The sequence below is a fragment of the Emydura macquarii genome, unplaced genomic scaffold, assembly GCF_026122565.2.
Source record: "Emydura macquarii macquarii isolate MOO-44397 ecotype Brisbane River unplaced genomic scaffold, CSIRO-AGI_Emac_v2 contig_2422, whole genome shotgun sequence".
In the NCBI taxonomy this organism is placed as follows: domain Eukaryota; kingdom Metazoa; phylum Chordata; order Testudines; family Chelidae; genus Emydura; species Emydura macquarii.
Genome location: NW_027132559.1, coordinates 32,100,861 through 32,128,614, shown reverse-complemented (window position 1 = coordinate 32,128,614; position 27,754 = coordinate 32,100,861). Strand labels below are relative to the sequence as shown.

Sequence of the window (27,754 nt, the reverse complement as noted above, 5' to 3'; positions counted from 1 at the left end):
AGGACTAGGTGCCTGGGAGGATTGTAGGAAGACAGTGTCTCTAGGGAAGAAGCCTTGTGGGTACAGCCCCATACCAGGGCTGGGATGATTTAAAGATTGAGTCCAGGAAGGGCGATCGTGACTCTGCCAATGGAGAGGTACCATGCTAGGCCCCCACTGGATTGTATACCCTGGAAGGGGTCTGTTTGTTTGAGTGTGACTTGACTGGAGTGCTGAGTCATTGAAAACCTGCTTGAGAAACTACTGACAAAGGTCACTGCAGACTGAGTGCAGGCATACGTACTCAGTAAGGCAGTGCTTGCAAGAGGTGGGTCCCACCGCATTAGGTTCTTACATTATTACTCCTGGGGGAATTCTGCACCAGCACAGAATTAATATCCTCCACAGATTTTACTTTATCTCTGCAGAAAAACTGATTCATGTGTCCATCCTGGGCAGCAGTCCAGGGGTTGGGGGTGCACAACTGGTATGGGCATTGGGAGCAGCTGAGAAAGACATAAACTGCCACCTCAGGGGGTGGAGGTGAGCTCTCTCTGTCCTGCTTGCTATCCCAGTGTGCCTGGAGCTGGGGAGAGTCAGGGCTGGGGATGCTCTGGCTGGTGGCTCCTACCATAGCAGAACTTCAGTTGCTGGTCCTAGCTGGCAGGGGGATGGAGGGGGGGAAACAGGACTTCCTCTTCCCCTGCATGGGCCCCCTGCTCCCTGCCTGCATTGCTCCACAGGGAAAGGGGTCACTATATGTGGAGCTGCCTCCTGTCTGCCCCTCCCCTGTGCATCTGGATCTCCCTCTACCCAGACCAACCTCCACCCCACTGAATCCCAACCACCTGAACCTCCTCACAGAGTCCCATTCCCCCTGCACCCACACCTCCCCCAGATTGCCCCATACAGCACCCTCTCACCCCACACCTGGATCCCCTTACACATCCTGCTGGGCTGAGCCTGCTTACCTCACACGTGGGTGAGGGCTGGGCCTGCATGCAAGACTGTTCCTCTGACTTGCTGTGGTGCCATATAGATGTGCTAAGGAATCTTTGTCAAAAAGCAATTCCTGAATCTTTTTTGTTGTTGTTTGCATTGTTACAGACACACTTGCTGACATTTATTTTGAAATAAATTACCAAAATAATTGAAAATGATGTGGTGATATTTTTGACAAATAAAATATGCAGAACATGGCAGAATTTTAAAATATTGTGTGTGGGATTTTTAATTTTTCGGTTGCAGAATTCCCTCAGGAGTGAATACTGTGAAACTGGCTATTCCTGCACTAATTGAGTGGTTGGCTCCATTTCTTTCCCACTACAACCAAGTTCAGTCCATCTGTCACTCCACAGGAACACAACTGATTCTGCAAATGATTGATCATCAGTGCAGTGGAATTCAGTTTTAGTGATCACTGCTTATATTGATCATTTTGAACTAATCTGAAATTACTTTTCCAAAGCCATTTCCTGTTCTGATGTTTTAGCCCCTTGCTTATACTGATCACTGAAGCGTTTGGTTGTAAGAACAAGCATGGGATTAGTTTCCCTGATTTATGCATGGGTTTTAAGGATCACTTGGCTACCTAATAGGAATTTGAAAGCTTGCGGCAATATAATTTCTAAGATGCCTGGATATTAATATGCCTGACAGATCTCATTCTGGCACTGAAAAATGGAAATTTTCCTTCTGTGCTGCTGAGAAGTTCATTGTTTTCTAAATCTTGTTACAGCGATGTGATAGAGCAATCAAATTGTGGTTGTCCATATTTATCCTTATAACTAAGGAAGGGTTTTAGCTGTGAAGCTTGGATCCAAATCCAAACTTCCATGAAGTTCAGGCCGTGTCTTATAACAGGAACACTCTTCCCTTCCCCGCCTTTACCCAGGAGGGTGCATGCTAGGGTGCATGCATATGGGGCTGCAAGAGGCAGGATCGTGAGGGAAAGATAAGACCACTGACCATTTTGAACATGCACAATATTAATGTGGTGGTTTACATAGTGAAGTTACATTTTCAAAAATGTGCATCTACAATGTAAAATGAATAACTATAGGCAAACAAATGTTAAGTGTTATTTCATTATTACTTTCCCATTGCTTAATTTACATTTGCACACATTGCACTCAAACATGAAGCATACTTTAGGGGCACCATTTTAAAAATGTAACCTTTGAAGACTTTAATCTTCTAAACCCTCCATGCTAATATAGTTGCAAACATGGAGATCACAAAATCAATTAATAAATAGACTTACAAAAATTTGCTTCTTTTCTTTCTGTAACCACAACAACAGAATACACACCAGTAGCATAGAAATGTAACACAATGGAGCTGTAACTTCTGTTACCTAAGAAGTTGTAGAATGTAGATATTCACAGAGATTTATGGCAGCTGTATCTGCAATTATTTTAAAATGTCCACAATTTTTTGCATTCTATTATTTCAAAAAGCTTTAGGAACAGCCACTCTACTCAGGAAGTGGGTGCTTTGATGAAAAACAAGACAACCTTGACATTGGCTGTGTAAACAAAAAGGTGTCGTCACCTGCCTCACGCTCATCTCAGCAAAATTTATGTTGGAGATTTCCACTCCAGTGTAATGCATGGCTTGGTCTAATAGAATACAGGATACTTTTTTTGCCTCTATATCACTGTTTTTAAATCCAGCCTAGGGTAGTGGGAACCAAATGTTACCATCTTATAGCTGTGCAATGACCAATGAATACTTATAAAATTAGTGGAGTTTTTAGCTGACCGATTTCTACATTGCAAAACCCAGAAAGAAGTCAAGGATTAAACTGACAGTGCTGTGATCTCAGTGACTGGTGTTGGGTGCTCCACACGTGTGAAAATGTGGCCACTTCTCTATATGCCTAACTATGTATTTAGGAGCCTTTCAAAAACAGGCTCCTAAATACATAGTTAGGCATGTAGAGAAGTGGCCATACTTTCACACGCGTGGAGCACCCAACACCAGTCACTGAGATCACAGCACTGTCAATTTAATCCTGTTTTTGAAAATCTTGGCCCAGTTTTTCACAGTTTAAGCAAGTGTGGTGAGACAAAAGGACAAAGTCAGAGAAGAGTCTCTGAGTCTCAGGGAGTGTTCAGAGAGAGCCTAGGGGAGGTGAGTCAATGTAACTTACACATTCTTCCCCCACATTCCTAAGGGTGCACTTCACACCAACTTAGCCCTGGTCTACACGACAGAGTTAGGTCACAAGGCAGCGTACATCAACCAAACTCTGTGTCTATGCTATAAAATGTAGCCCCACCAATGTAACTCGCCCACTACACTGACTTAACTCCATCTCTGTGAGAGGAGTAGCTTTTACGTCGATGGAGTTAGGTCAACACAGTGTCAGTGTAGACACTGCCGCTTAGATTGACCGTTGCTGCCTTTAAGAAGCCTTCCCACAATGCCCCCCACTGACAGTTTAAATTGGTGCAAGTGCTCCTGATGAGGGTGCACACTGCTGACACAAGGAGCTTAGTGTGGACGTGTACAGCCACTGAAGTAATTAAATGGCTTTTACATCAACCTAACTTAGGTAGACTTAATTTTGTAGTGTAAACATACCCTTAGATTCTCTTATGCTCCCTCAGACCCATACTAATTTACCAACATGTAAAGTACACAACCTTACTCATCACTTCTGGATTTGTCTAAGTCTTTGAGTTACCATATTAGTGCATATAGGACTTACTCTTGCTGATCTTGCTGTTGCTCTGGAATATGTTGAATAACTTCATAAACTGTACTATGAAAATCCTGTCCTTGGACAAAGTCAGAGCCAGAAACAGATTGATTTGGAACCTAAAAGTAACAGGCAATAATTTTGCTATGAGGACAGATGGGGAAAAGCTGGCGCAGGAACCAAACATATAGAATAACAAACTTCTTTTTTAGGACAGCTGCTCTCCTTTGATTTTATTTTGCATTTCATAGCTCAATTTCATTAGTTTCAATTTGATTTTGGGGAAGGGAGTTTTATCATAGTTACGATATGGCATTCCGTAGGCTTAAATGCAGTTAAAAACTCAGAAATTTCAGGATGCATTTAGTGCATTTAGGGTAAAAAGTACTTCACATTACCATACCACATATAATAAAGGAGAAATAAGCAGGTAAATAAAAGCTGGTAACAAAGGAGAAAAGTAGTCAAGGAAATGATTCAGGATAAATACTAAATAAATACTTAAAAAAAGGCTAAGAAAGTCAGGGAAGTTTGCAGTCTCCATAAATCCAAGGAGAGCTGCAGTGAGCTAGCAATGTACCAAAACGTTAAATTTGTTAATGAGATACATATACCAGTTTGCCCCCACTAAATTACCTCTCATCTCTACAACACCTGGATTCACCAAAAGAGAGTTCACTCAATATACTCCCAAACTCCAATTCTGAACTACTCATCTTTCTCCTCAATGTCCCTTTCCTACTGCCCAATATGACTGCAGTGGGTTAAATAGTGATCTTAGCCACCCTGATGTAAATCCAGAGTGACTGCACTGAAGACAGTGGAGTTGCTTCCATTCCAGAATCCATCCCACTGCCTCTAATTCTAATTCTCTGCTGGACAGTCTCTCCTTATTTACTCTGTAAGGCCCAGACTCCGTAAGGTTTTTAAACATGTGTCTGAGTATGAGACATGACTAGCCCGAGTGAAGTCAATACATCTACTTGTGTGTTAAGTACCTTGCTGAACTGGGCTAAACCCCTAACTCCAACCCTGGTCCTAACATCCCTCCTACCTTCATGAGCATTTAGATGCTCTTCCTCCTTCTGTAACGCTTTCACCTTTGGTGCTGTAAACCTTCATCCTCTTCATCAACCTTTAGTACAACCTTTGAACCCTTTAAGCCTCCACCCTTATTGCTTGCTCCAGCAGTGAGAGAGGTTTATTAATCAATGTCTACTTCCCCGATCATTTCATTGACATCCTGGGCCTTACCAAAACATGGCATTACTCTCTGCCACATTCCCCTCGTTATCAGGGTTAAGAGCAGTCAGATGCAAAATAATAATAATAATTAATAAAATCTGACTGTATTAATGCTGCTGCTGCCATCTTTGTACAGGAGAGAGTATTCTGCTTCCAGAAATTGTTAGCCCTTGAAGAGCTAATGCCTCACCTTATATTGCCTGACAGCCTCAATCTCTCACTCCTAAACTCAGTAGGAGTTTCTCATTTTCCTCAGGTCACTTGACACCATTCTGGCAGTGCAAAGTGGTCTTTCATCTTAAACCTCCACTTTAAGGCTCCTTTCCACTGCCAGAGAGGTGGGAAGTGCTCTGGGTGAGAATGAGAATTAGGCCCAATGGAAAAAATTCCACCACAATGCTGTTCTATAGTTGATTTCTTAGCCACAGGGGAGTAGCCTACGGTTATCTACACATCTAAAGTTAACTGTTTTCCCTGTCTACGCTACAGGTTACATTGGTATGACTTATGTCACTCACTGGTGGGTATAATCCATACCTGTCGCAATATAAGTTTCACCAACCTGAGCGCCGGTGTAGACAACGCTATTTCTACCGCCGACATAGCTACTGCCTTTCGTGGAGGCAGGAGTTATCAGACTGATGAGAGAGAGTTCTCCTGTTGGCTTAGAGCATCACCACCACAAGTGCTACCGTGGAGAAAATGCATTGGTGCCGCTACACTGCTGTAAGTGCTGTCGTGTAGATGTAGCCTAAACGTAGGATTGCTTAATAGAACTAACTTCTCTGCACCTTTCTGAAACTGGGCATGTATCTGCTGCTTAACATTGATGTAAGTAAGCAGTCTGAGTAAGAAGGCTGATGAATAAACCATTGAAATATCTCCAAAGAGGCATCTCATGTGGCCCTTTTGAGCAAGCTGCATAAAGATGCTAGTGTAAATACTACATACATTTTAGTGAATGAAATAGAGCCTTAAGTTGTTGGTTTAAATTTTTAAGTTGATTTATTGTTTAAAAACACATACCATAGGAACACCAGTGGGGTCTGGAAATGCAACAAATTCATATATTCCAAAATCATCCATAGCATTTTCATGCCCTAAAATTAAAAAAAAAATGGTATGAAGAGATAATATAAATGCAAACAAGTACACTTAATTAGGGCTAGGCAAACTTATCTGGCCTAATTTTGAATCCCCCCTGGATTTGGCGAGTTTGAAAGTTCTGCTTTCTTCTGTCTTTCCAACCCTTGCCTAGAGCTGACTGAGTCCTCAGAACAACGTAGAGCAGCGGCATTGCTGTTTAAAACTGTGCTTGGCTGCATCCAAGGGGCCATTACACTGTTGAAAATAACTGGAGAGCAGTAGTGGTGCTCTGGCACCCCTTCCCTGACCCGCCTTTCACATTCTCCCTATGTTGGTCGGGGGGGGGGGGGGGGAAGATTTCCCTATGCTGGGGAATAATTAGCTACATGGGTAAGCATCTCTGTGCTGCTCCATGGTCTGTGGAAGGAAGGAAGCTTCCATCTAATTTAGCTAATCTATCTAGGTATTTATACCGTGTCCACCACTAAAGTATCCGACCACCGAAATGATCTAATACTTTCCCCCATGCACTGTGAAAAGGCCCTGTTCTGTTCCTCAGGTGCTGAGGCTGGAATTTAGCCTTATGCTCCCTATCATTCTTTAGCATTACCTGAGAATGTCTGTGCCTTTCTGTAATCTGCTCCAGGCCTAGAAAACATACACATGACTTTCAGTTTGATCTCATCGGCAAAGAAAAACAGCCTGAAACAAAACCCCCCTCTCTTTTTGGGAAAGACACAAAGCTATACGAATGATTTATTTTACTACCTGCTCTGCTGCTTCCGCTGTATAACTGAAAAGAAGAGATAAAGGAAAATCAACCTTTTTGTTACAATGTCCAGAAAGTACGTCTAGAGTGTGTTTAAGTTTCACCTACCTTTATGTGGCTGATATCTTTTCCATAAGAAAAGAAGGGACATAGACAGGATCAAAAATAATGAAATTCCAGTTATTACTGCTAGAGATGACAAAGGTTTTTCTTTCTGGGCAAGTTTCTCCAGTCCTGTGTCAAAGAAGAACAGATTCATAGTCTTCATAGTTGGTCCCTCACTATATATAACCTGTTATTGCATCTTCACTGAAGAAGTGTCTCCAGACACAATTTGTGGCTAGCAAATTTTGCACATTGATAATTCTTGTATTACTGTAAGCTAAGTAAAACAACATTTTTTTCAGAGGCATAACTGAAATGGCAACTTGATACAATAATTATGTGCATTTCAGAAACCATTCCAAAACATGTATGGTGGCTGGAACTAGGTGGAGGCCACTATGAGCATTATGGCAAATAGCACCAAATGCAAAAAAGCCCCCACAAGGAAGTATGTAAATAGTCCTATCCTATGCATAGGGAGACTGAGCTACAGAGGGAACAGATTATTTGATCAAGATTACACAGAAAGTCATTAGTGAAGTTGGGACTAGAAACCAGATTTTCTTAGTTCAAATCCTGTGCATTAACACAAAACCCTTCTTCCTATGTAAATCGTTGTTACAATAGATACATTTTTATGTGCCCATCACCATATTACCTAAGCACCATGTACAAGGCTCAGTGATACATCAATTCCATATGGAAGACAGCCAAATTCTCTTTCCCTCCCTCAGTTAGTACCACTTTCTAAACAGAGATGCTTTAATTAAAATGAACATAGAACTGTTTGTCTTTTATCATTGTCCTCATGATCATGTATAGTAAATAATATTAACAGACAATAACATACTATTAAACCATTGGGTCTGCAAGTCAAGACCAGAATTTGACAGCTGCTAAAAAGTTCTCTCCTAAACATATTGGGGGAAATCCTGTCCCCACTGAAGTCAGTGGGAATTTTGCCATTCCCATTTTGCATGGTTTCTCTTTTTCTAAGCTTTGTCTTTTATCAGACATTTATTCAATAGTGATTTCAGAATCATTTCCTGAAGCAGGAAGCACAACTCTGAGTTGCAGAGCCAGATTGTGGCGAGGCCCTGCATAGGTGAGTAAGAGGCCTTGCAAAAATCTCATCAGGTAGTATGGTCCCCAAACCTTACTAGCATCTCATTTGGCACTAGCTGTCTCATACTCCTGTGCCCTGGCTAACAGACTAGATGGGCATGGAGCAGTAAGCCCACTGCCATCTTTTAAAGGGTACGAGAGCTATCTCTCTGATGTGTCCTTCCAGGGAAACTCAGGAGGAATTCTGGCTAACTCAGGCAGTATGCATGCTGAGAGTTCGAACCACAATGCTGTCTGAACAACACCCCGCAGTGCCAATGGCAGATGCTTGCCTTAGTATTTGTTTAGTCTGGGGCACATATGCGACAGGGAATTTTAAAAGCACTTTATAATCCACAATTCAGAGAAAATCATAGTTCAAGTGTTTTGGACACACCAAAAAATAGGGAGAAAGTTATTTACAGTTGTCTCAGGTCAAGAAACTGAACATCTGGTTTTATTATTTAAAAGGCAAGTGGTGAATTACACTAGGGGTAAAGACTTATTGTATCTATCTGATCAAATGTCAATAGGATAAAATAGTGTTTCTCCAGGCAGTTTCATTCATTGAGGCGTGGCTGTAGGGTGACCACTTTTATTAGCTCTTGTCACAGGTTATGTCTGACATTCTGTTTTGCAGATATTTTATGTTTATGTATAGCATGACAAATTGCTTGGAAAGACCTGGCGTTGAACTTTGCCATTCAGTCTCCAAACAGGAGAACTATGAACTTCCTCATTTCAGTCACAGCACTGAAACCAAAACCATCAGAGGACTTTTGGCAGGCAATTACTTTTCTTTCGGACTCTGGTCTTGTGTGTGTCAATATCAGACAGCCTTTTATTTGATTTACACTGTCTTTAGTTTGCCAATAGAAAACATAGGCCCTATCTCAATGAGGGGTTGATTGCTCCATTTAGGCACATTCCATGGGAAGGTGTGGTGAAAACCCAGTGGGGATTCCTGGAGTGCATTCTGCCTCAGTGAGGGCAAACAGAGGCAGCACGCATGCTACTATAACACTTTATGGGGTGCTACTTACTAGCCCCCCAGGCTGCTGAGCAGTTCCACCAGCTCATATAACAATGTTCTTACTGGGCATGTGGTATGATTGTTCTTACAATGTAAACATTGCCTTTTGTACTCCAGTTAAAGAGTAAACATTACTATGTTACCATAACATTCAGATGGTCAGTAAGGGCTGTGTTAAAGCCAACTCAGCACCAAGTTGGGCCTATCTGCTGGAGCAATATACCGCATGTACCGAGTGGCACCTATACTACAATACTTAATACAGTGAGAGTCATAATATAATTTCCTTGTCTTGGTTTCTATAGCTATGTCTTCACTGATGGTGGCACTTCTCTGGATCGACTGAGCAGTCAATGAAGACCCGCTCAGTTGATCCAGAAATCGACGTATTAAGCCCACCTTCTCAAGTGGCGTAGCGCTGCGTCGACGGGAACACGGTTCCTGTCGGTGCAGTGCAGTGAAGACGGCACGCAGAGAAGCCGACGGGAATTACGCACGTTTTTTGCGTAGCTTGCGTGACTCCGGTCGACTGCCGCCGAATCTTGGAGGAAAGTGAAGACAAGCCCTTAGATTGTATTTCAATAGGTTTGCATGTTAAGGGTATATCTACACAGCAATTAAACTCCTGCGGCTGGCCTGTATTAGCTGATTTGTGCTCACATAGATTGGACTATGTGGCTGTATAATTGCCCTGTGGATGTTCAGAGTAGAGCTGGAGTCCAGGCTCTGAAACCCTCCCCCCTCGCGGGATCTCAGAGCCCAGCTTCCAGCCCAAGCCCGAATGTCTGCACTGCAATTAAACAGCCCTGTAACCTGAGCCCCGCAAACCCCAGACAGCTGACATGGGACTGCCACAGGTGTCTAATGGCAGTGTAGATGTACCTAAAGACTCTTCATCTTGGATTAAAGTTTGAGAAAGCCAATGCATGCTCCTGTTTGCAGCAAACCACATGCAAACAAAATCTGTTGTGTTCTTAGAGATGGCGTATTCCACTTGCATTATATTTAAATACAAAAACCATTTGAATCCAGCTTTTAGATATTCCTTGCTCTCCCCCTCCCCCGTAGCTCATTAGGTCTCCTGAACAGTTGGGGCAGACCTCTGACAAGAACTATAACTCACCAGCCGTGCTTATGCTGTGTATGTTTTCCAGTTCACGCATGAAAGGCTAACTTGCCAGGCACCAGTGCAAATGTTATTTGTCTCTCAAAGAGTTTGTCCTTAGTTAAATAAATAAAATGAAATATCTCACCACGTGCAAATATAAAAGAGATATGGGGTATCCATGGCATCACAGAGCAGCAAATGTGCTTGATTGATTATACTCAGTAACATTATAACCATATGCCATAGCTTGTAAAGTGCAGTGGGTCCATTTTGGGGATTGCTAATAGGGCCGGGAATTATAATGACAGTAATATAGCAGACTGTTTGCAGACTGAAAGGTGCCAGCCGAAAATAAAGAATGACTCTGGGAGAAGTGAAACCAACGTGGATTAGGAACGGGTGCAGCATTGCTCCCAATACTCATGCCAAATACTACAAAAAGTGATTAATGGATATATTTGTGGAGTTATATATGTTTGTAATAATACAGCATATCGGTCATCTCTGGGGACTGGACCAATATCTCAAGAGCTGAGGGTATATGTTGCTACAGCTTGAGATAAAGGACTAAGTTTCCTAGCTGGCCACTATAACACACTCATATCCCGTGTTGATTGGGCACAGAGAAAGATGGGTGACATACACTCAACAATGGGCTACATATCAAAAAGTATTTTGTTGACTGATGGTTTATTAGTGGAAATGTTCACAAAACTCCAGTTTTATAAATTTTAGCACTATCAGACATGATATTTGCTATTCTTCAGTGTTAAAGTTCCAGTCTTGCAGTCAGGAATTAGAAATGACATCATGTGATTTGGGTGACTAATCACCTATCACAAACAACAAATATCAAGGAGTTGAAGTCAATAGTTTGTAAATGAGACAAGGAAAAATTGTCTGCCTGAACTATTCTGTGAGTCCATGTTAATCAGGAATATATTTGCAATATTAAGGTGGGTCAGCAAGTTATTCAGGAACAGAAATAGAGGCAAAATTTGTTGAAAAATGTCACAATTCATAATTTGATCAATTCTAGCTTTCAGAGCCATGTACATGTATCAGGGCTGCAGTCTCCTTTCTGTTAGTACAGATGTGGGAATTCTTTAGCATATTACATGCTGAAATGAATGTACAGCAGATTGCTCATTGGACTGGAAGTGAAGAGAGATATGTTTACTTCCCAACTCTGCCACTAACATGCTGTGTAGCCATAGGTATGTCACTTTACCTCTTTGTGCTTCAGTTTCCTCATCTATAACACGGGGATAATGATACTTACCTTTCTTTGTTAAATGCTTTGAGATAAATGGGAGGAAAAGTGCTATATACCCATGAAGAGCAGAGGATGATTGTGCTAATACAGGGGTTTTCAAACCTTTTTAGAAATTGTACCCCTACGCTCTCAAAGTTTCACCTGGACCTCTCATACTGCTTATGGGTGAAATTCATCCATTCCTGTGTAGACAGCCAACACAAGGTCTATGCACCATATAAATCCACATCAAGTGTAAAATTGGCTTGAGGCTGGTCTTCTGTGCATGGCAGAGTTTCACCCTCAGTCAGCTACAAGGCTAAATACATGAGCATTAATCCAAACATGTGCAACAGACAAACCTTCACAATTCACCCAAAATAAGTTCCACCCCATCAATCCCTTCTTTCCCAATCAAACCTCTCCCTCACCCAGAAGCCTGGGGAACCAGATGAGTCTTTAAAGCAACTCTTTGAAAGAATAACTTCATTTTTATATCCAAATCAAATTCATTCCTACAAGGCATTACCAAAATCTGTATTGAAAACAGACGTGTTGTTAACATAAATGTAACATTATTCCATCCTGGCTCAGTCCTACAAGGTAGTCCTGCAGGTAGGGTTCAGCACCTTGCAGAATCATGTCCATAATGAGATAGTTGCCTTTATTTTAAAATCTAACTTTCTAACTCATCTTGGCCAAAAAAGAACACCTCAGCTGACTTGATGAACTGTTTATAACTGTTCTCTTTTTAGTTCTCTTGGTCTTAGTGGACATGTGTACAAAACAGTATGGGTGAATTTCAGCCCTAGGTGCAGAGAAGCTGCATAAGATCTTCTGCAACATCCAAACTCTGTGTAAATGCTGTAGTTGAGGTTTAAGTGTTGTGCAAGGCTTTGCATAGGCTCTCTATCTTGGATAGTGGAGGAGCAGGGATACATACTATTTTCTTTGGAAAGTAATCATTAATCAGGTAAAATTACCATTAAAGACTTCTCCCCAGGGAAAAATTAACTGGGTGTGTGTATCTTTGAGGCCACACTCAGGCAGAATTCCAACTGAAGTTAAAGGGAATTTTACCTGAATTAAGGAGTGCAGACTGGGGGCCAGGATTTAGTATTGCTGGAACAAATCTTAAGAAACAGGAAAAATGGTATAAAATGGAAAAAGCTGGGTGTCTTCTCTTTCAAATAAGATAAACTAATTATCTCCAAACTGTTGTTTTAAAAACCTGTGAGATCATTTAAAAAAGGAGTTCTGCAATTTTTTGAAGTATAACTAAACATAGAATATATACCATGTGGACCTTGCTTTTTTTGCAGGCTTCAAAAACAAATCTCAAAATTGTTGCCAGTTATTGTGAGTGTGTTTATATAAACACACATACACTGCAGGAGTCCAGGTTTACTTTCACTTTCAGGAAAAATGCCATTTTTATTCCTAATGGAACACAACAGTTCTGTTTGCATTCCCCCGCCCTCCCCCACTTCTAGTCATCACATTGTTTTATTTTAAACTGTATTATTTCCACTGAAAAATTGTAACCTGTTTTCTGCCAGGGTGTTTGAAACCATGGAGCTTTCATTTGTGAAGATTACATTAAATCCATCTGAACAATAGACACCTGCTGTCCTTGTTTATCTTGATAATAAATGTCTGAGTTCTTTGTCTGGTACCAGCAAAACAGGTTTGTTAAACTTTCTAAAAGGCAACAGTCTGACATCTTGCTGTATGTTAGCAATATGGCCACATTATCTGAAAAAAATCTATTGTTTCTTAGTAATTAAATTATTAACCACTCAGAAAATACGTTTTCTAATTAATAATAAAGAGGCAATAGAAGGAGATTTCAGAGTTCAGTAGCACTGAACTGTTTACAGTTGCTTTTCATGGAGATTCTCTGGAAAAAAATGCTTTGCAGTCATTTAATTTTGGCATAATATTATACAGGACCTAAATTTATTATGTACTGAAAGTAAAGGAGAAACTCTATGCAACCATATTTAGGAATAAACCTACACAAGAACACATGAAAGAAAAATAACTTCCATATGTATCTTTTAATGAAACCACCGTTATGTTGCTGCAAAGAGAGCTTCTATTATCACACACTGAACTAAGACCTCTGTTTTACCAAATCCCACAGGCCTTTTTGATGCCCATGTTTGTTGGTCCCTAATTGGCCTTCCCAGTCATTGTTGAATGACTAAAGGCATCATCTTCTCCATACCATGTGCTGGTCATACTGCCTGCATAGCCGTCACAGCCTCTGCTAATAGAGTGATTGGGAAAGTGGGCTTTGGAATAGAATCCAGGTGCCCTACATGACAATGCAAAACTAGTAGAGCTCACTGTATTTTTTGCTGCCTCCTTTCTCATACTGAACACTCTCAAGCACAGATGGTAAAAAACTTTTATTAATTCTGCTTCATGAATGGGTCATTATGGTAGAGAGCAGTGGCATTTCTACTCAATACCCCAAGTTCATTACAAGACACAAGTGTGGTGAAATCCTGGCCTTATTGAAGTGACTGGCAAAACTCCCTTTGACTTTACTATTGCCAAGATTTCACCTCTGGTCTCCACCCTCTTGCTGAGGACAGGGAAATTCAAAATATCAAGACAATGTAGTTTTTCGTTACCTGGCTAGCACTGCAGGTGTTTGGTTCCCCTTAGGTTGGCACTGTGTTTATGTTATACTAGATCAGCATTTGCTGTTATACATTTTGTGTTCTTACCTACAGAAGTAATTATCACTGTGAAATGAGTTTCGTCCTGTCTTCCAGTCACATTGTTGTAAGCACAGCACATATAATCTATTGTTGTCTGGGCCACTTTTTCAGATACAACTTGCAGATGGGGTCCATATTTGATAACGCGTGTAATATTGTCAGTCCTTCGGATCCAGGAGTAAGTATTTGGTGGATTTGAGTCTGCTGAACAATCAAACAGGATAGCTTCTCCTATGTCAACTGTAAACACCTCCCCTACTTTCATCCCTTTGTCTGAATTAACTGTAAGTCCATAAGGTCCATCTGTATTAATATGAACAACAAAAATTAACATAATGGAGAAAATTAAAATCAAAGAATATATTTATCCATGAAATTTTTAAGAGTTAGACTTAACCTTTCAAAAGGCTTCCATTAGGTTCAATTATTCTGATTAAAAGACTACCAGTTCATTTAATCTGTCCTTATTTGGACAGATTTGTATCAGTCTTATCACAGAATACACCCACTTAATATCTGTTTGGGTGGAATTCTCCGAGTCCCAGCACAAAGCCTATGCATTCTTTAAAGCCCTCAAAAAAACTTCAGTGGGATTGAAACAGCGTAGGGTAATGTAGTGTAATGAAGCCCTAGGCCTTCCGGCTGTCTGTACAAGGGTGAATTTGACCCTTTATACTTAAGTTATGCCAGTAACCTTGGCATTTATCTCTGTTTACACATAAAGATCAGTAAAGTAGCACTGAAATATACTATGTAAACATGCATCACAGTACTTACCATACAATACTTGCTTACGGAACTATCCTTCCCTTAGACAGACATAGCATAGTGTGTCTTATATAACTTCAGACAATTGTTTTTCATAAATGATCTTTAAAGCAAACATTAACCTTCCTCCCCTGGCTTTTGCTGTGTTCACCTTTTTAGTTTGTGGGTTTCCATTATGACTGAGCTTTTCTCTAGGCAGGGGAGTTTTCCAGGAAGCCAGTATAAGCCCCTTTTCAAGGATCAGAAGCCCATAGAGATTTTTGTTGTTGTTGTTATTGAGTCAGGTTCAAAGACAACTTTTTTTCTTATATGCAAACGAAAACACTCAAAATCTACTAATCTTAAGAATGAACTTGCTTTTTGAAACCGTTTGGTAGTTCTCACCCAACCCATTTACTCTCACTACCTTGGGCTTTAAATTCTCCCAGATATAGTTTCAACGAGAATATGAACAATCTGTGTATGCAGTGAATGAATACATGAATATTCATTAAGGATCTTCTCCTGCTCCTTTGAAGATAATGGAAGATTTGCCATGTCTGCAGTGGAATCAAGATTGGGCCCTGAGTTAATATTCAGTACAATGACACAGTGCACCGTTATAGTGCTTCATAAATAATCAATACTGACAAAATTACACTTCTAAATAAGGAAGCATTAGAAAAACTGCTTCAGAAGCATGAAGAAAGCACTGTGAAGTGCTACATGAGAAATATGTTTGAGAGGCAAAAAAAAAAAAAAAAAAAAAAAAAAAATCCCTTAAAACATACTATCAAATCTTGTTCTGGAGACCAGCATTCAGGGTGGAAAATCATATGATCACCCAGACTACCCCACTGCATGGTCTCCCTTACCTCTTCTCCTCCTCCTTGACACATGTACTGCAGTGCCCACAAAGTAGGTAGCAAAGGCAGATACAGGGATTTCATTTAAAGGCCCTTGTCACCCATTCCATTTGGAGATTGTCAGAAGCAGAGGAATCAGCAACTTCTGTCTAGGTCTAAATTTGTTCTGTTTCTCAGAAGCCCAGAAGAAGGAAATCGCAATTTATCTCCTGAACTCAGATCTCCCACATAGTACCACAGCTTCTGCTGCAGCAGCCACACCACCAGACTAATCAATTCTTTGTTCATCTTTTATTGATTTATTTCTGAATGAAGTTATTTAACTGTTAAGTGCTTTGTGGTGCATTATTAGTACAATTAATAGAGACATCAAATAATGCTAATGAATAGGGATGAACACAATGAAGAACCTTTTGATTCAGAGTATAACAGCAGACTAGTGCCTTTCTGGGATCCCACAGTCTCCACTTCTCTTTTCCAGTATCGTTCTCAGCAGAAATGAGTCTCATGTTTCAGTGAAGTCTGTTTACTAAATGTCTTGTAAAATAATAAATCACCCATTGTAAGTAACAATTTAGTACTCTGTGGGAACACTTCCAATTGCTCCTATCACCATGAGACTGTTATCCATCTAGTTTCTGAGCAGATGGCAGATATTTACTGTGAGTGACCTTTTTTTATCACATATAGTAACTCCCCCGCAGCAATGGCATATGGTGCCGATAGACCTTGGGACCTGTACTAGATTGTTATTGAGAACTGGTAACTGGAACACGGAAAATTTGTGAACTACTGGCAGAGAGATGTTACTCTGAATTATCTTACCTGAAAACATAACTCACTGAGCTATACCACTAGTTAGGTCATGGGAAGTACTACAAGAATATTGGTCTCTCTCAGCCATTGGCTCAAGATTTAGGATTTTGCAAAATCTTACCCTCAGCAGTGCAAAGATAAAAGCAAGTTTTTAGTAAATGAAACATTTTCATAACTGAAAAACAAAGTACTTTTAAAACTGCAAAACATTTCAGCCAATAAAAAATAAGTCTCTTTCAAATACTTTGACACTAATAACGTAACTTTGGAATGTCAGGTTTTTTTCATGAAAATTAATTAACACAGACAAGAGAACCAGTATGCTACCTGATTCTGAAAATAAAACCCAGCATGTAGGAAAGTGCGGCATGGCTGATATTTCACATCCATAGAATAATTTACATATGGTGGAGGAGAGTACTGGAGCTGTAAATATAGGCCACAGGTTAGGTGTATGCATCTGTCCCTTTCCCTTGTAGTTACCAATGCAAATATACTCTTTGGAGGCTACTGCATGGATGTGGCAACTACCAATGTTGCTGTCTAACAGAATGTGTTGGGCAATGATAGATAAATCAGAATGGTAGCAACAATGAAAGATATACATCTCAAAGCCTATCACTGACTGAATTGGTGTTATTGTGTTGTTGTAAGAAGGTCAAGATATCTCTGGATATAGTGGGTCTCAGCCTAGATCCAGTGTTTTGTTATCTCTTTGTTCAATGTGTATGTAAGGCCACTTCATTTCTCATCAAGGTCCGAAAAGCAATATGGTAGCACTTTCAGAAGCACCGGCAAAGTCTGAGTGCTTTTCAGATGCCAAAAATTCATGGCAGTCAGGGTTGTACAGATACAAAAGTGAACACAGCTTTTGAAAATCTGCTCCCTTATTGGTGGAGATAAATAGACAAACTGATTTCTTTCTCAGCATGGAAATTATTAATCTACCAGGACTGGTTCTTTGACTTCACAGGCCACCATCATGGGTACTCTGCTTGGTGTGCAAGGAAGCTCAACTTCTCTGTAATGGCATGACTACCTCCAGCTCATTCCTCTTCATCTCAGACAAGTATAAGTGCCTTTTTGTCAGGTTCAAAATGTAATTGCCCTAATATTTTGATTGGGGTTTAGCTAGACCTATGTTTCCCCTAGCTCATTTCATCCATAAACTCCACTGTTGTTCAACTTTACCAGTTTTCTCATGCTGCTTTGGGATATCTTCCAACACCTTGAAAATTAACAAAGCTCTTTTTAGTGGTTTGCTCTTTTTATTGGTTTGCTTGGAGTCAGTTTAAATGCTGTTGTTTTTTTCAGTAGAATGTTTCATAGCAGTCTTTTATCAGTCACAGTTTTGTCATTTTTTAATTAACTGCATAACTTTAATGCATTACTCCTTGCACAACATGATTTATTGTCATTTTTTGTCATGCTGTTACAGATATAATCTAGGCCCTGATCCTGCTAATATGCACATGCTTAATGTTTATGCACATGAATTCCTTTCAATTAAAAGGGATTACTCACAGGCATAAAGATAAGCATGTGTGTATTTTCAGGATAAGAAACCTAGATTGCTAGACCTTCAGGAGAGGGACTTTGGGCCTGATTCTTCACTCATGAACATCAGTGTAAATCAGGAGTTATGCCTTTAATGTCTGTAGAGTTACGTTAGTGTGAAACCAATGTAAGCTAAATCAGGTCTCTTATTATTTTTACATATACTTGTGAAGCACCATGAACACAAATAATGCTATATACATAGTAAATGGTAATAATAACTATTAGAGAGGGTCTTGAACCAAAATCTGAGATACAAACACCCCTCTGGGAGCTAGAAATTTGAACTTGGATCTGTATCTAAATTTTGTGGCCAACCCGTTATTATAATGGGCTGAACAAAAAACATCCATTTGAAGAACTCTACACTTTGAGGTGTCTAAAATCCAGACTTTAATTATGCAGCTTAAGCTGATCTTTATCAACCACATCAAATTTAGTAAATTCTAAATTATATCATCATGGAGAAGGTATAGATGGATTGTTATAGACTAATCTACTGTCAATGAAAGCCAAAATATAAACTTGAATTAATTGCTTTGTGCTCATTCCATAGTCAGAGGTTCTCTCTCCAGGGAGCTCATTTAGACGAAAGCATGCATGAATATTTGATATACTCACAAAATATAGTTGGTGTAATTATCTCACTTTCCATCGCACTCACAGGATTGGTTGCCAAACAGCTGTAATTCCCAATGTCTTCTTTCACAACAGGGACAATTAAAAGTGTGTCATTGTTTGAGGAAAAGGTGTAAGTAGAACTGGCATGCATAGGTTTCCCATTTTTCATCCACTGATAATCTACCCTTGTACCCTTTCCAACAGTACAAGTTAATGTCATGTTCCCCACATATTCCACTACCCCCGAAGAAGGTTCAATTTGTACAACTGGCTTTGTGACAGGAACTGTAAGAAAAACAGATATAAATAGTTATAAACAAGGTTTGCAATTTATATTAGGAGATTGTCATTTACTGCCAGGGTGATATAAATGGCATTTGTCAACCTTTTAAACATTAAAAACAAAGGGTCATATCTGAGCTGGTGCAAATGGGCATTCTTCCAGTAACTTCAACAGAGCTAGGATGATATACACTAGCTGACGTTATGACACAATGACTGGAAACAAATATTCCATTTTAATTTGAAAGAATAATTAATTAAATTCATGCTGCATACATTTTTCCATTTCCTGCTCTTCTTCCTCTGTACATGTATAACTTCCACCCACATTAACGGAAGCTATACATGTAGGAGAATAACAGATCCATATTCATATCTACCTATTGGACTAGAGAAAATGAACCACATAGGCCTACATTCAGGGCCAAACTTGCCCCCAAAACTTATCATCTTCTCTATTAGGCTTGGGACCACCTGCTTACCAGCATCGAGGCAGCATGGAATCCTTAGCAGGCAGCTGCCTTCAGAGTTTTCTCAAAGGCAGGTTTCCAGGTACAGAAAAAAGTTCATGCAAAACTGAATGCAGCCTCAAGGTGATAAGGGTGGCAGAATTGAGCCTTATGAAAACAGATTATTTTCTGAGATCACTATAGTCCATTTAATTTTGTAATAGTTATATGATGTCTACAAACCCAATTTAATATACTCCTGGAATTAATAAGGTACCAATCAATAAACACATTTTGTTTAATAATTAACTATTGCAGTTTTGAAAATAAGCATAAAATAATTTCAGTCAGTAGATTTATTCATGCACAGTTAGACTGACTCATATGGAACTGTAGCTGGATTCCAGTTGATTAGAAACTTCGCAAAAATTGTAGCTTTATTTGTAGCACTAAAATACAGTGTTTTATTGACTTACCATCAACAGTTACTTGAATCTTTTGATTGGCTGATATTGTCCCATTTCCATGGACATTGATTTTTACAATGTAGCTGCCTTCATCGGTAGCATGTAATGGATTAATTATCAAAGATGCATTAGGTGGTATGAGGGTAAACTTGTGTTTATATTCCAGGTCGGGAACTACTGACTGATTCACAGAGCCGAGTAAATATTTGGGGATACTCTGAGGTTTCTCAAAGAGCCATATTATCTGAATTTCAGAAGCAGTAGTGTTGAAATTGTAGTCAACTGTAAGATGGAGTGGTTGTCCTTCAATGCCATGTATAGTATGTGATGGTACCGTCAACCTTAGTGCAGAACAAATACCTGCATAGAAATGGAAAGAAAACAAAACTAGGAACACTCTAAATTCTAAATGGAAACTCTTATAGAGCTGTGGTTGTTGCGGTTAAGGCTGGTTTTAACTTCTCAAAATGGCCCTGATCCAACACCCACTGTTGCAAATGGAAAGACTGGTATTGACTTCAGTTGGAGTTGGATCAGATTCTATAGGCCTGATTTTCAAGCCATTTCTCCTACCTTACACAAAATAACACTGATTTGCTTGAAATTAGACATGACACTTTTCATCCTAGAGTCGGATATTTTTTTAAAAGTTTGACAGAACTCAGAAATGGAGTTCTAAGATTGTGTTCTAATATTGTGTTTATTATAATTTCCTTTGTTGAAAATGTTTCAAATATTTGTGAGGTAATATCTTTTATTGGACCAACGTCTGTTGGTGAGAGAGACAAACTCTTCTTCAGGTCTGGGAAACTAAGGGCAAATCTACACTTAAAATGCTGCATTGGCACTTAAATGAAGACGCTTCTATGCTGACAAGAGAGAGAGCTCTCTTGTCGGCATAGTTAATCCACCTCTGTGAAAGGCAGTAGCTATGTTGATGGGAGAAACGCTGCAGTTGACACAGCGCTGTCTACACGGGGTATGTGTAAAGGTTGGTATAACTATGTTGCTCAGGGGTGTGGATTTTTCATACCCCTGAGCAATATAGTTATACTGATATAGGTCTGTAGTGTAGACCTGGCCTAACTCAAAGTATCATTGCTAAATACAAGTTTGGAACAGATTGTTTAGCCTGAGTAGTTAACACATATTTCAAGGGACAATTCAAGGTGAAGTGGCCTGTTAACACCCCTCCAATCATAGGGAGGAAAGGAAGGGGTGGGAGGAAGCAACTGGGAGCGGTTGTTAGTGGGTTACAGATTGTTGTAATAAACCATAAATCCAGTGTCTGTTCAGTCCATGATTTTTATCTCTAGCAAAGTATGAATTTAAGCTCCCAGGCTTGTCTTTTGAAAGTGTTGTGCAGTTTTCCTTTGACTAGGTCAGATATAGAGTGATTGTTTTGTGAAAAGTGTTCTCCACCATTTGATGTGGTGTTTTTGTCTTTTATCATTTTCCTGTGTGAGTTCATTCGAGAGCGTAGTGATTGGTTTCACCCACATAGTTGCTACTGGGGCATTTATTGCATTGGATGAGGTACACTACATATAGTGATAGGCATGTATAGGACCCATGGATCTTGAAACTGTGTTGTGTGTGGGGGGGGGGGGGGGGGGGAGTGTCGATCATTTTAGCAGTGGAGATGTATCTGCAGATTTTGCATCTTGTTCTGGTAGCATCTGATGCGCTTTGAATTGGTGTGTCCTGGTATGTGGGGAGCTTGCCTCCGATAGTGCGCTTAGAGAGGTTGGGGGGTGGGGGTTTGAAGGCCAGAAGAGGGGATTCAGGAAAGATTTCTCTCACGATGGGGGTCCCCATCCAGTATCGGTTGTAGTTGTTTGATGATGACCATATGGGTTCCTGTTAGGATGACCAGATAGCAAGTGTGAAAAATTGGGACAGGGGTTGGAGGTAATAGGCACCTATGTAAGAAAAACCCCAGGACTGTCCCTATAAAATCAGGACACCTGTTCACCCTAGTTCCAGTGTGGAATGGTAGGCAACAACTAGGGGTGTGCAGTCGGAGGGGGTTTTATATTGGTAGTGAAGGTATTGGGGTATTTAGGTGGCCTTCACCAAACAAGGACACTTCATGGGACACCCATGTGGTGATCAGCAGGATTGGAACCTTTAGATCCACTGTAGAGCTATGCATCCACCTCTGTCACTAGAGCTAAAGCAGTAACTCATAGGAGTAGTAGGTTGTCTCCTCTCAGTGGACCAGCACTAGAGGGTGATGAGACACTTTGCCCGTGGGTTTCACAGACATTGGCTAACTGCAGACGAATGGTAAGGCTCAGGAATCTTGGGTTCTATTCCTGACTCTGGAGAGCAGTGTGCGCAGACTCTTCTCCCCCCTTTCTTTAAGCTTGATCCCTTCTGCCCTTTCCTTCCAACCTGTCCCTGCCCCAATCCTGTCTCTTTCCCACCCAGGCTCCTTGTCCCCATCTCATTCTTCTCACCTAGCCAAACCCAGTCTCCACTACTCAGACATCTAATCCTCGCAACTGGGTTGGAGGTGTGTGTTTACCCAAGAAGTGGAGCGTTGCTCCAAAGGCCATCCCCACAACTGAGTAACAAAGACTTTTAAAATAGAACAAAGAAGATAAGAGACTTCTGACTGAAAAATCCTATTAGTATTGGAGTACAAAGAGAGGCAGGGACAGAGATAATAGATGGTATTTAACTTGTCCACAGTTAATTCATGGAGAGCAGTGGCTCCTCACATCATCTTGTTGGACCACTGAGCCACAGTTCAGGAATATTGGTTAGCAAAGCAGAGGGGGAGATTAAGGAAGCAACATTTGTTTCCTCTTTCGAGACAATGGGCTGCAGGGATGTAGTCTGTTAGGGTGGGGCTCTCACAGGTTAAATGCAAACTTTGCTGTTCTCTCAAAGTATGCTCTGATGATCTGATCAGGTGTAATCAGTGTGGGAACTTCTGTATGGCCATGCAGAAGTGAGGAATGGAGAAGTTGTTAGACAAAGGTGTTCTGCCAAATGTTCATGTTTTATGGGAGCAATATTGGGTGACTGTTGGCACTGGAAAAATAGAGATCAGCACTTCATCAGAGCACAGTCTGAAATATTAGAGCCATTTCCAACATTTGTACATCTAATTAAATTAAAGCAACAGAATCTTATTGTGGTGAAACTTTACATTGATGTTACCGTGTCATATTCAAAGAGCTACTAAATAGCATGTTGAACTCAAGTCAATGGACCAAATCTTTATTCATTTCTTATTGATGTTCCCATCAGGCAAAAGTCCCAAGAAGCCTGCACTTAACATGTCCCTAAGGATTCATGTACCATTTTGTTTGACCTTTTATTGAAGATAGGCACTTTTGGAAGTTTTGTCTAAGTAATTTAGGAACTTAAATTCCATTAAAAGCCAAAGGGAATCTGGTTCCTGTCACTTTGATGCTTTTGCAGATTTTACTCACCACTTCTTAGGTGAATCCCAGGAATAATATACTATTGTTCACAATAATGATGGTATGTTTGATAGATAGAATACCTCCAGTGTGGAAAAATGGCTCTTAGGGGCTTGGAGTTACAATACTTAAAATATCAAAGTTGGCCAAGATTTTAAAAAATATACTTACATTTAGGCTTCTAAATCCCTTAAATAAATAAATGATGCTTAAATAAATGGCCTGAGTTTCAAAAGTGCTGAGCAGCCAATAGCTCCTATTTAAGTCAATTGGATTACTGGGTACTCACCATTTTAAAAAACCAGGCTACCTATTTTATAGGCTACGTCTACACTGGGAGGTGTAATTCACAGTTTGGGTGGATGCACATATGCCATTTTTGCTTGAGTTAGCACTTAAAACAGCAGTCTGGCTGATGGCAGGGATGGTGGCTCAGGTGAGCCACCTGTGTACGTACATCAAGTGGTCAAGCATGGTTGTATTCAGATGGCTAGCCCAAATCACTGCTTGTGCTGCCATGGTGACAGTGCTATTTTAGGTGTTGGCTTGAGCAGAGCTAGTGCATGTATGTCTACCTGAATTGGGAATTACATGTCCCAGCTACTGTTTAGATATACCCATAGACGCCTAAAAATTGACTTAAAGCCTGGCTTTAAGTCATCATTTTTGAAAATCTTGGTTGTCTGTTTAGTCAGTCATTAGTATGCATTAATTTTAATTTTGCTCCTACATCCAATATGGAAGATACCTTTATGAAACGCCTAGAATATATAATGAAATCAACTTTAAAGGCATTATTTTAAAAATTTCCTTGTTCTACAGAGCCATGTAATTTTATCTCAAGCAGAAATCAAGAATATTCCAAAGGTAAACGTATCACTATGTATAGCTTGCTAAATAAAACATGCATTTTTCCAGTAACACAGGCTTCTTAAAACCAGTTTTTCTATATTGACTATAAACACACTCAGTTTTACCAAAGTGACCTCCAGCTGGAACTCAAAGCAATCTATGTTTTGCTTCCCTATCACTCTTCAAAGTGTTAGCAAGCACAACAGAACCATTGTTGACAGAAAACAAAGTATGCAGCTTCAGTTTAAATAAAAACCATGACATCATATTTTGAGTTGACTGCATAAACGGAAACCTACCTAGTGAGGTTTCTTTATTTTTTAATTTTTTTAAACCAGGGGAGGGCGCGAACACAGTCCCCCACTACCACAAATTATGCAGTCGAGTTTACCGCATCTGGGGAAATCGCAGGGGTCAGCACACCCGCAGTGCAATGGATGAGCCTCACCCTGGGAAAATCCCTTATGTGATCATGATGTCTCCCCTGCCAGGTAATTCTCTGGATTTTAAAGCACTCATCACTTTATCATCATAAAAAAAACCGACGGTCTGTTTCTCAACAGCTTTGCATCCTGTGTAGTCATTTATCCCTGTGGAAAGTGAGTGTAAAATGCTACCAATTCCCAATGGAGCATTTTACACCCATTTTGCAAAGATGTAAATGCATTTACATGCTGCAAAGCAGTGGCATGTCAGACCCCTAGTATTTATGATGCCAGAAGTTCAGACACATTCATAAATTCATAAATTGCAAGGCCAGAAGAGATCATTATGATCATCTATTATGACCTTGTGTACCACACAAGCCATAGAACTTCCCTAAAACAATTTTGAGCACAAATATTTTAAAAAAATATCCAAATGCTGGGTCATTTGGGCCAGAAAGCGAGAGTGCGTGCGTGCACACTGTTTACATATTGTGTTTATAGGACCAAATTCTGCAGTCCTTAACTGTGTAAAATGTCTGTTGACTTCCATGAGAGTTTGGCTTGATTAGTATCTGAGCCAAAGCCCACTAACGTCATTGGAAAGGCTGACATGGTATTCAGTGGACTTTGGATTATGGCCTTCAGGACTGCAAAATTTGAACCTTGTACAGCAAAGGCAGTGCTAGCTCATTGGGGGCCTTAATCAGGAATATCCCACCCTCCCAACACATAATAAAAAACAAATAAGGGGGTCCCTTGAGCTGCTTGGGTCCCTACACAGTTGCTTACTCGGCTTATGCCTTGTGCCAGCTGTGCCTTGTAGTGATGAAAAACAATGCACGTTGTAGCTGAGAATGTATAGTGTGCCTTCCTGATGTATGTGTCTACTGAAAGGCATTATATTTAAATGCTAATATAAAAGTAAATTTTGATCTTCTGTAGAATTTTAGTTAACTGGTCTAACAAAGATGAATACAGATATAACTGCAAGTAAGAAATATCAGCTTTTTGCATTCACTTAAAATGTAGGTGTTATTTAAAAAAAACCCAAATCAGTAATCTTAATTTTGAGGGTGCAATGATACTGGGAAAGGGGAACTCTGTGGATATAAACCTGTAGACCTGACATAGAGAAACTCTCCTTCACAAAGGATTGAACTCCAAATACTGACAGATGAAGTCTAGCAAAATAGTCTACCGTATATTAAGTTCACAAAGATATAGGAAAGCAATGTAAAGCAAATATTCCTTACTTTTATATTACATGAAGATACAATACATTTGCAATATTATATATTCCTTTTGTTGAAATCACATAAATATCTAAATAAAACAGAAGTTAACGCTAAAATAGCTGTAGAAGAAATGTTAGAGAGATTAAAGTAGAATTTTATTTAATATCTAATCACAACAGACTGTCATGGAAGTTCATGGGACATCCAATTTTATCCAAAATGCATGGATGACAAATGTATACTTATAAAAATAAAACCCAAGATGCTGAACAGAAAGTATTACTAACCGTTAAATATTCTCCGGTTCACCAAATAACCAAGTTAGAGCTTTTGGTGGTGGTTAGTTACAAACCTCTTCAGCTTTAATAGCAAAAACTTTTAAATTTCCTTATATGCCCAAAAATAAAATTATACTGATGCTAAGTGATGAATATTAAAAACAAACAAACAACCTCCCCCCCCCATCCTCAAGAAAAGAGAATCCTACTTTAGGGTGTAAAACATAAGAGTGCAAAAAAGTCAAAGTAGAAGATATTTTTTCCTTGAGATACAATTTTCTGTGGAACCTTTCCCTCAGGCTACCTAGGGAGCAAAACTGTTTTTTTTTCTGTCAGGAACTTCCTTACCAAAATATCATTCCAAAATATGTTTAAATCATGCAGTCTCAATTTTAAATATTTACAATCACATATTATATGGCGAGATTAAAAAACAATACCATTATGGTTCTGCAAAAGAAAACCACTTTCCAAAAATGCTTTTGAATAGATAACAGCAATAACTGCAGTGCTAAAGCTTGGGCCTGACCCTGCTAATCTTTACTCATGCTAAGTCCTTACTCAAATTAGAAAAGGTTTGCAAGATTGGTGCTGGTGAGACCTAATTATCATCATCTTTATGGTGCAGTCATTAAAAAGAAAGTATGATATATTATACACTACTTAGTAAAAATTAGAAAATGTCTCACACATTCAATGTCCACGTTTTACTAACAAATTATGTACAATATTTGTGTATGATTAAAGTTTACAGACTTTCTGCTTTTCTTACTAAAACAAGATCTATTATTCGGTTACAAACTTCTAGGCTGATTTAAAAAAAATCTGACAATTTAACACAGAAATTCCCTTATTTTTTTTTAAGCATCACACATCCGGAGTGAAAAATAAAAAACCATAATAATACATAGTGTATCTTACCTAAAAGGAGAAAATATAGTGCAAAATATAAGTCACAATATGTGTTGCTAAAGGGCTCCATGAAAGCATCCTGTCCCATGCAAATATCACCTTCTTCTCAGTGCTAAGTCAGTGCCTGGTCCAGCAGCTGCTGGTTTATTTGCCAGGGAAATCAGCAATGAGTTAACAGACCCTATCCTGTCTACTGCCTTGTGTGATTTGAATATGTGTATACAAAGGACACAGGGAGTGGGAACACCTGTTAGATTAGTACGCAACATCTTCATTGCGTGTGACTCTCTCATAATATTGCCCTGGTAAATTCACAGCAAATATGGAGTGTGATAAATGGGTATAGGGTATTAATCACTTTGCTTTAATAAAAATAAATGTGAGTAAAGTTTATACAGATATTTATACAGTGTATAGTTAGTTACAGAATCAAAAAACACTGACTGCTAGATACATATGCTAACTTCAGATAAGAACCTATTAGTCAAAAATGCAAAAAATCTGTTGGATCATCCCAATGAGCCCCTTGCAATGGTAGGATTCCTGCCGTCTATCGTTTATATGAGATATTAAACATCTATTACAATGGATCTTAGCCAAAAAGGCAAAACAATATTCAGACAAAGAATTAATATAGTAGTGAGTTATGTTGTAAAATGCACTCTTCCTAACAATTATTGCTCTA

General features: G+C 39.6%; 1 protein-coding gene and 1 non-coding gene across 2 annotated transcripts; both read right to left on the bottom strand.

Moving 5' to 3' along the window:
* Positions 1-3,690: 3,690 nt before the first annotated feature.
* HEPACAM2 (HEPACAM family member 2) lies at positions 3,691-27,157 on the bottom strand. Its single transcript, XM_067561697.1, has 9 exons — positions 27,079-27,157; positions 19,937-20,287; positions 18,730-19,014; positions 14,129-14,425; positions 6,894-7,019; positions 6,785-6,809; positions 6,627-6,664; positions 5,957-6,030; positions 3,691-3,804 (listed from the first exon to the last, which is right to left on the bottom strand). Exons 1-9 carry the CDS (start codon positions 27,155-27,157, stop codon positions 3,691-3,693), a joined length of 1,389 nt encoding a protein of 462 aa, XP_067417798.1.
* On the bottom strand, positions 24,552-24,715 carry LOC137162509 (U1 spliceosomal RNA). Its single transcript, XR_010922386.1, has one exon. It is a non-coding gene; the product is annotated as a U1 spliceosomal RNA (small nuclear RNA).
* Positions 27,158-27,754: the final 597 nt, after the last annotated feature.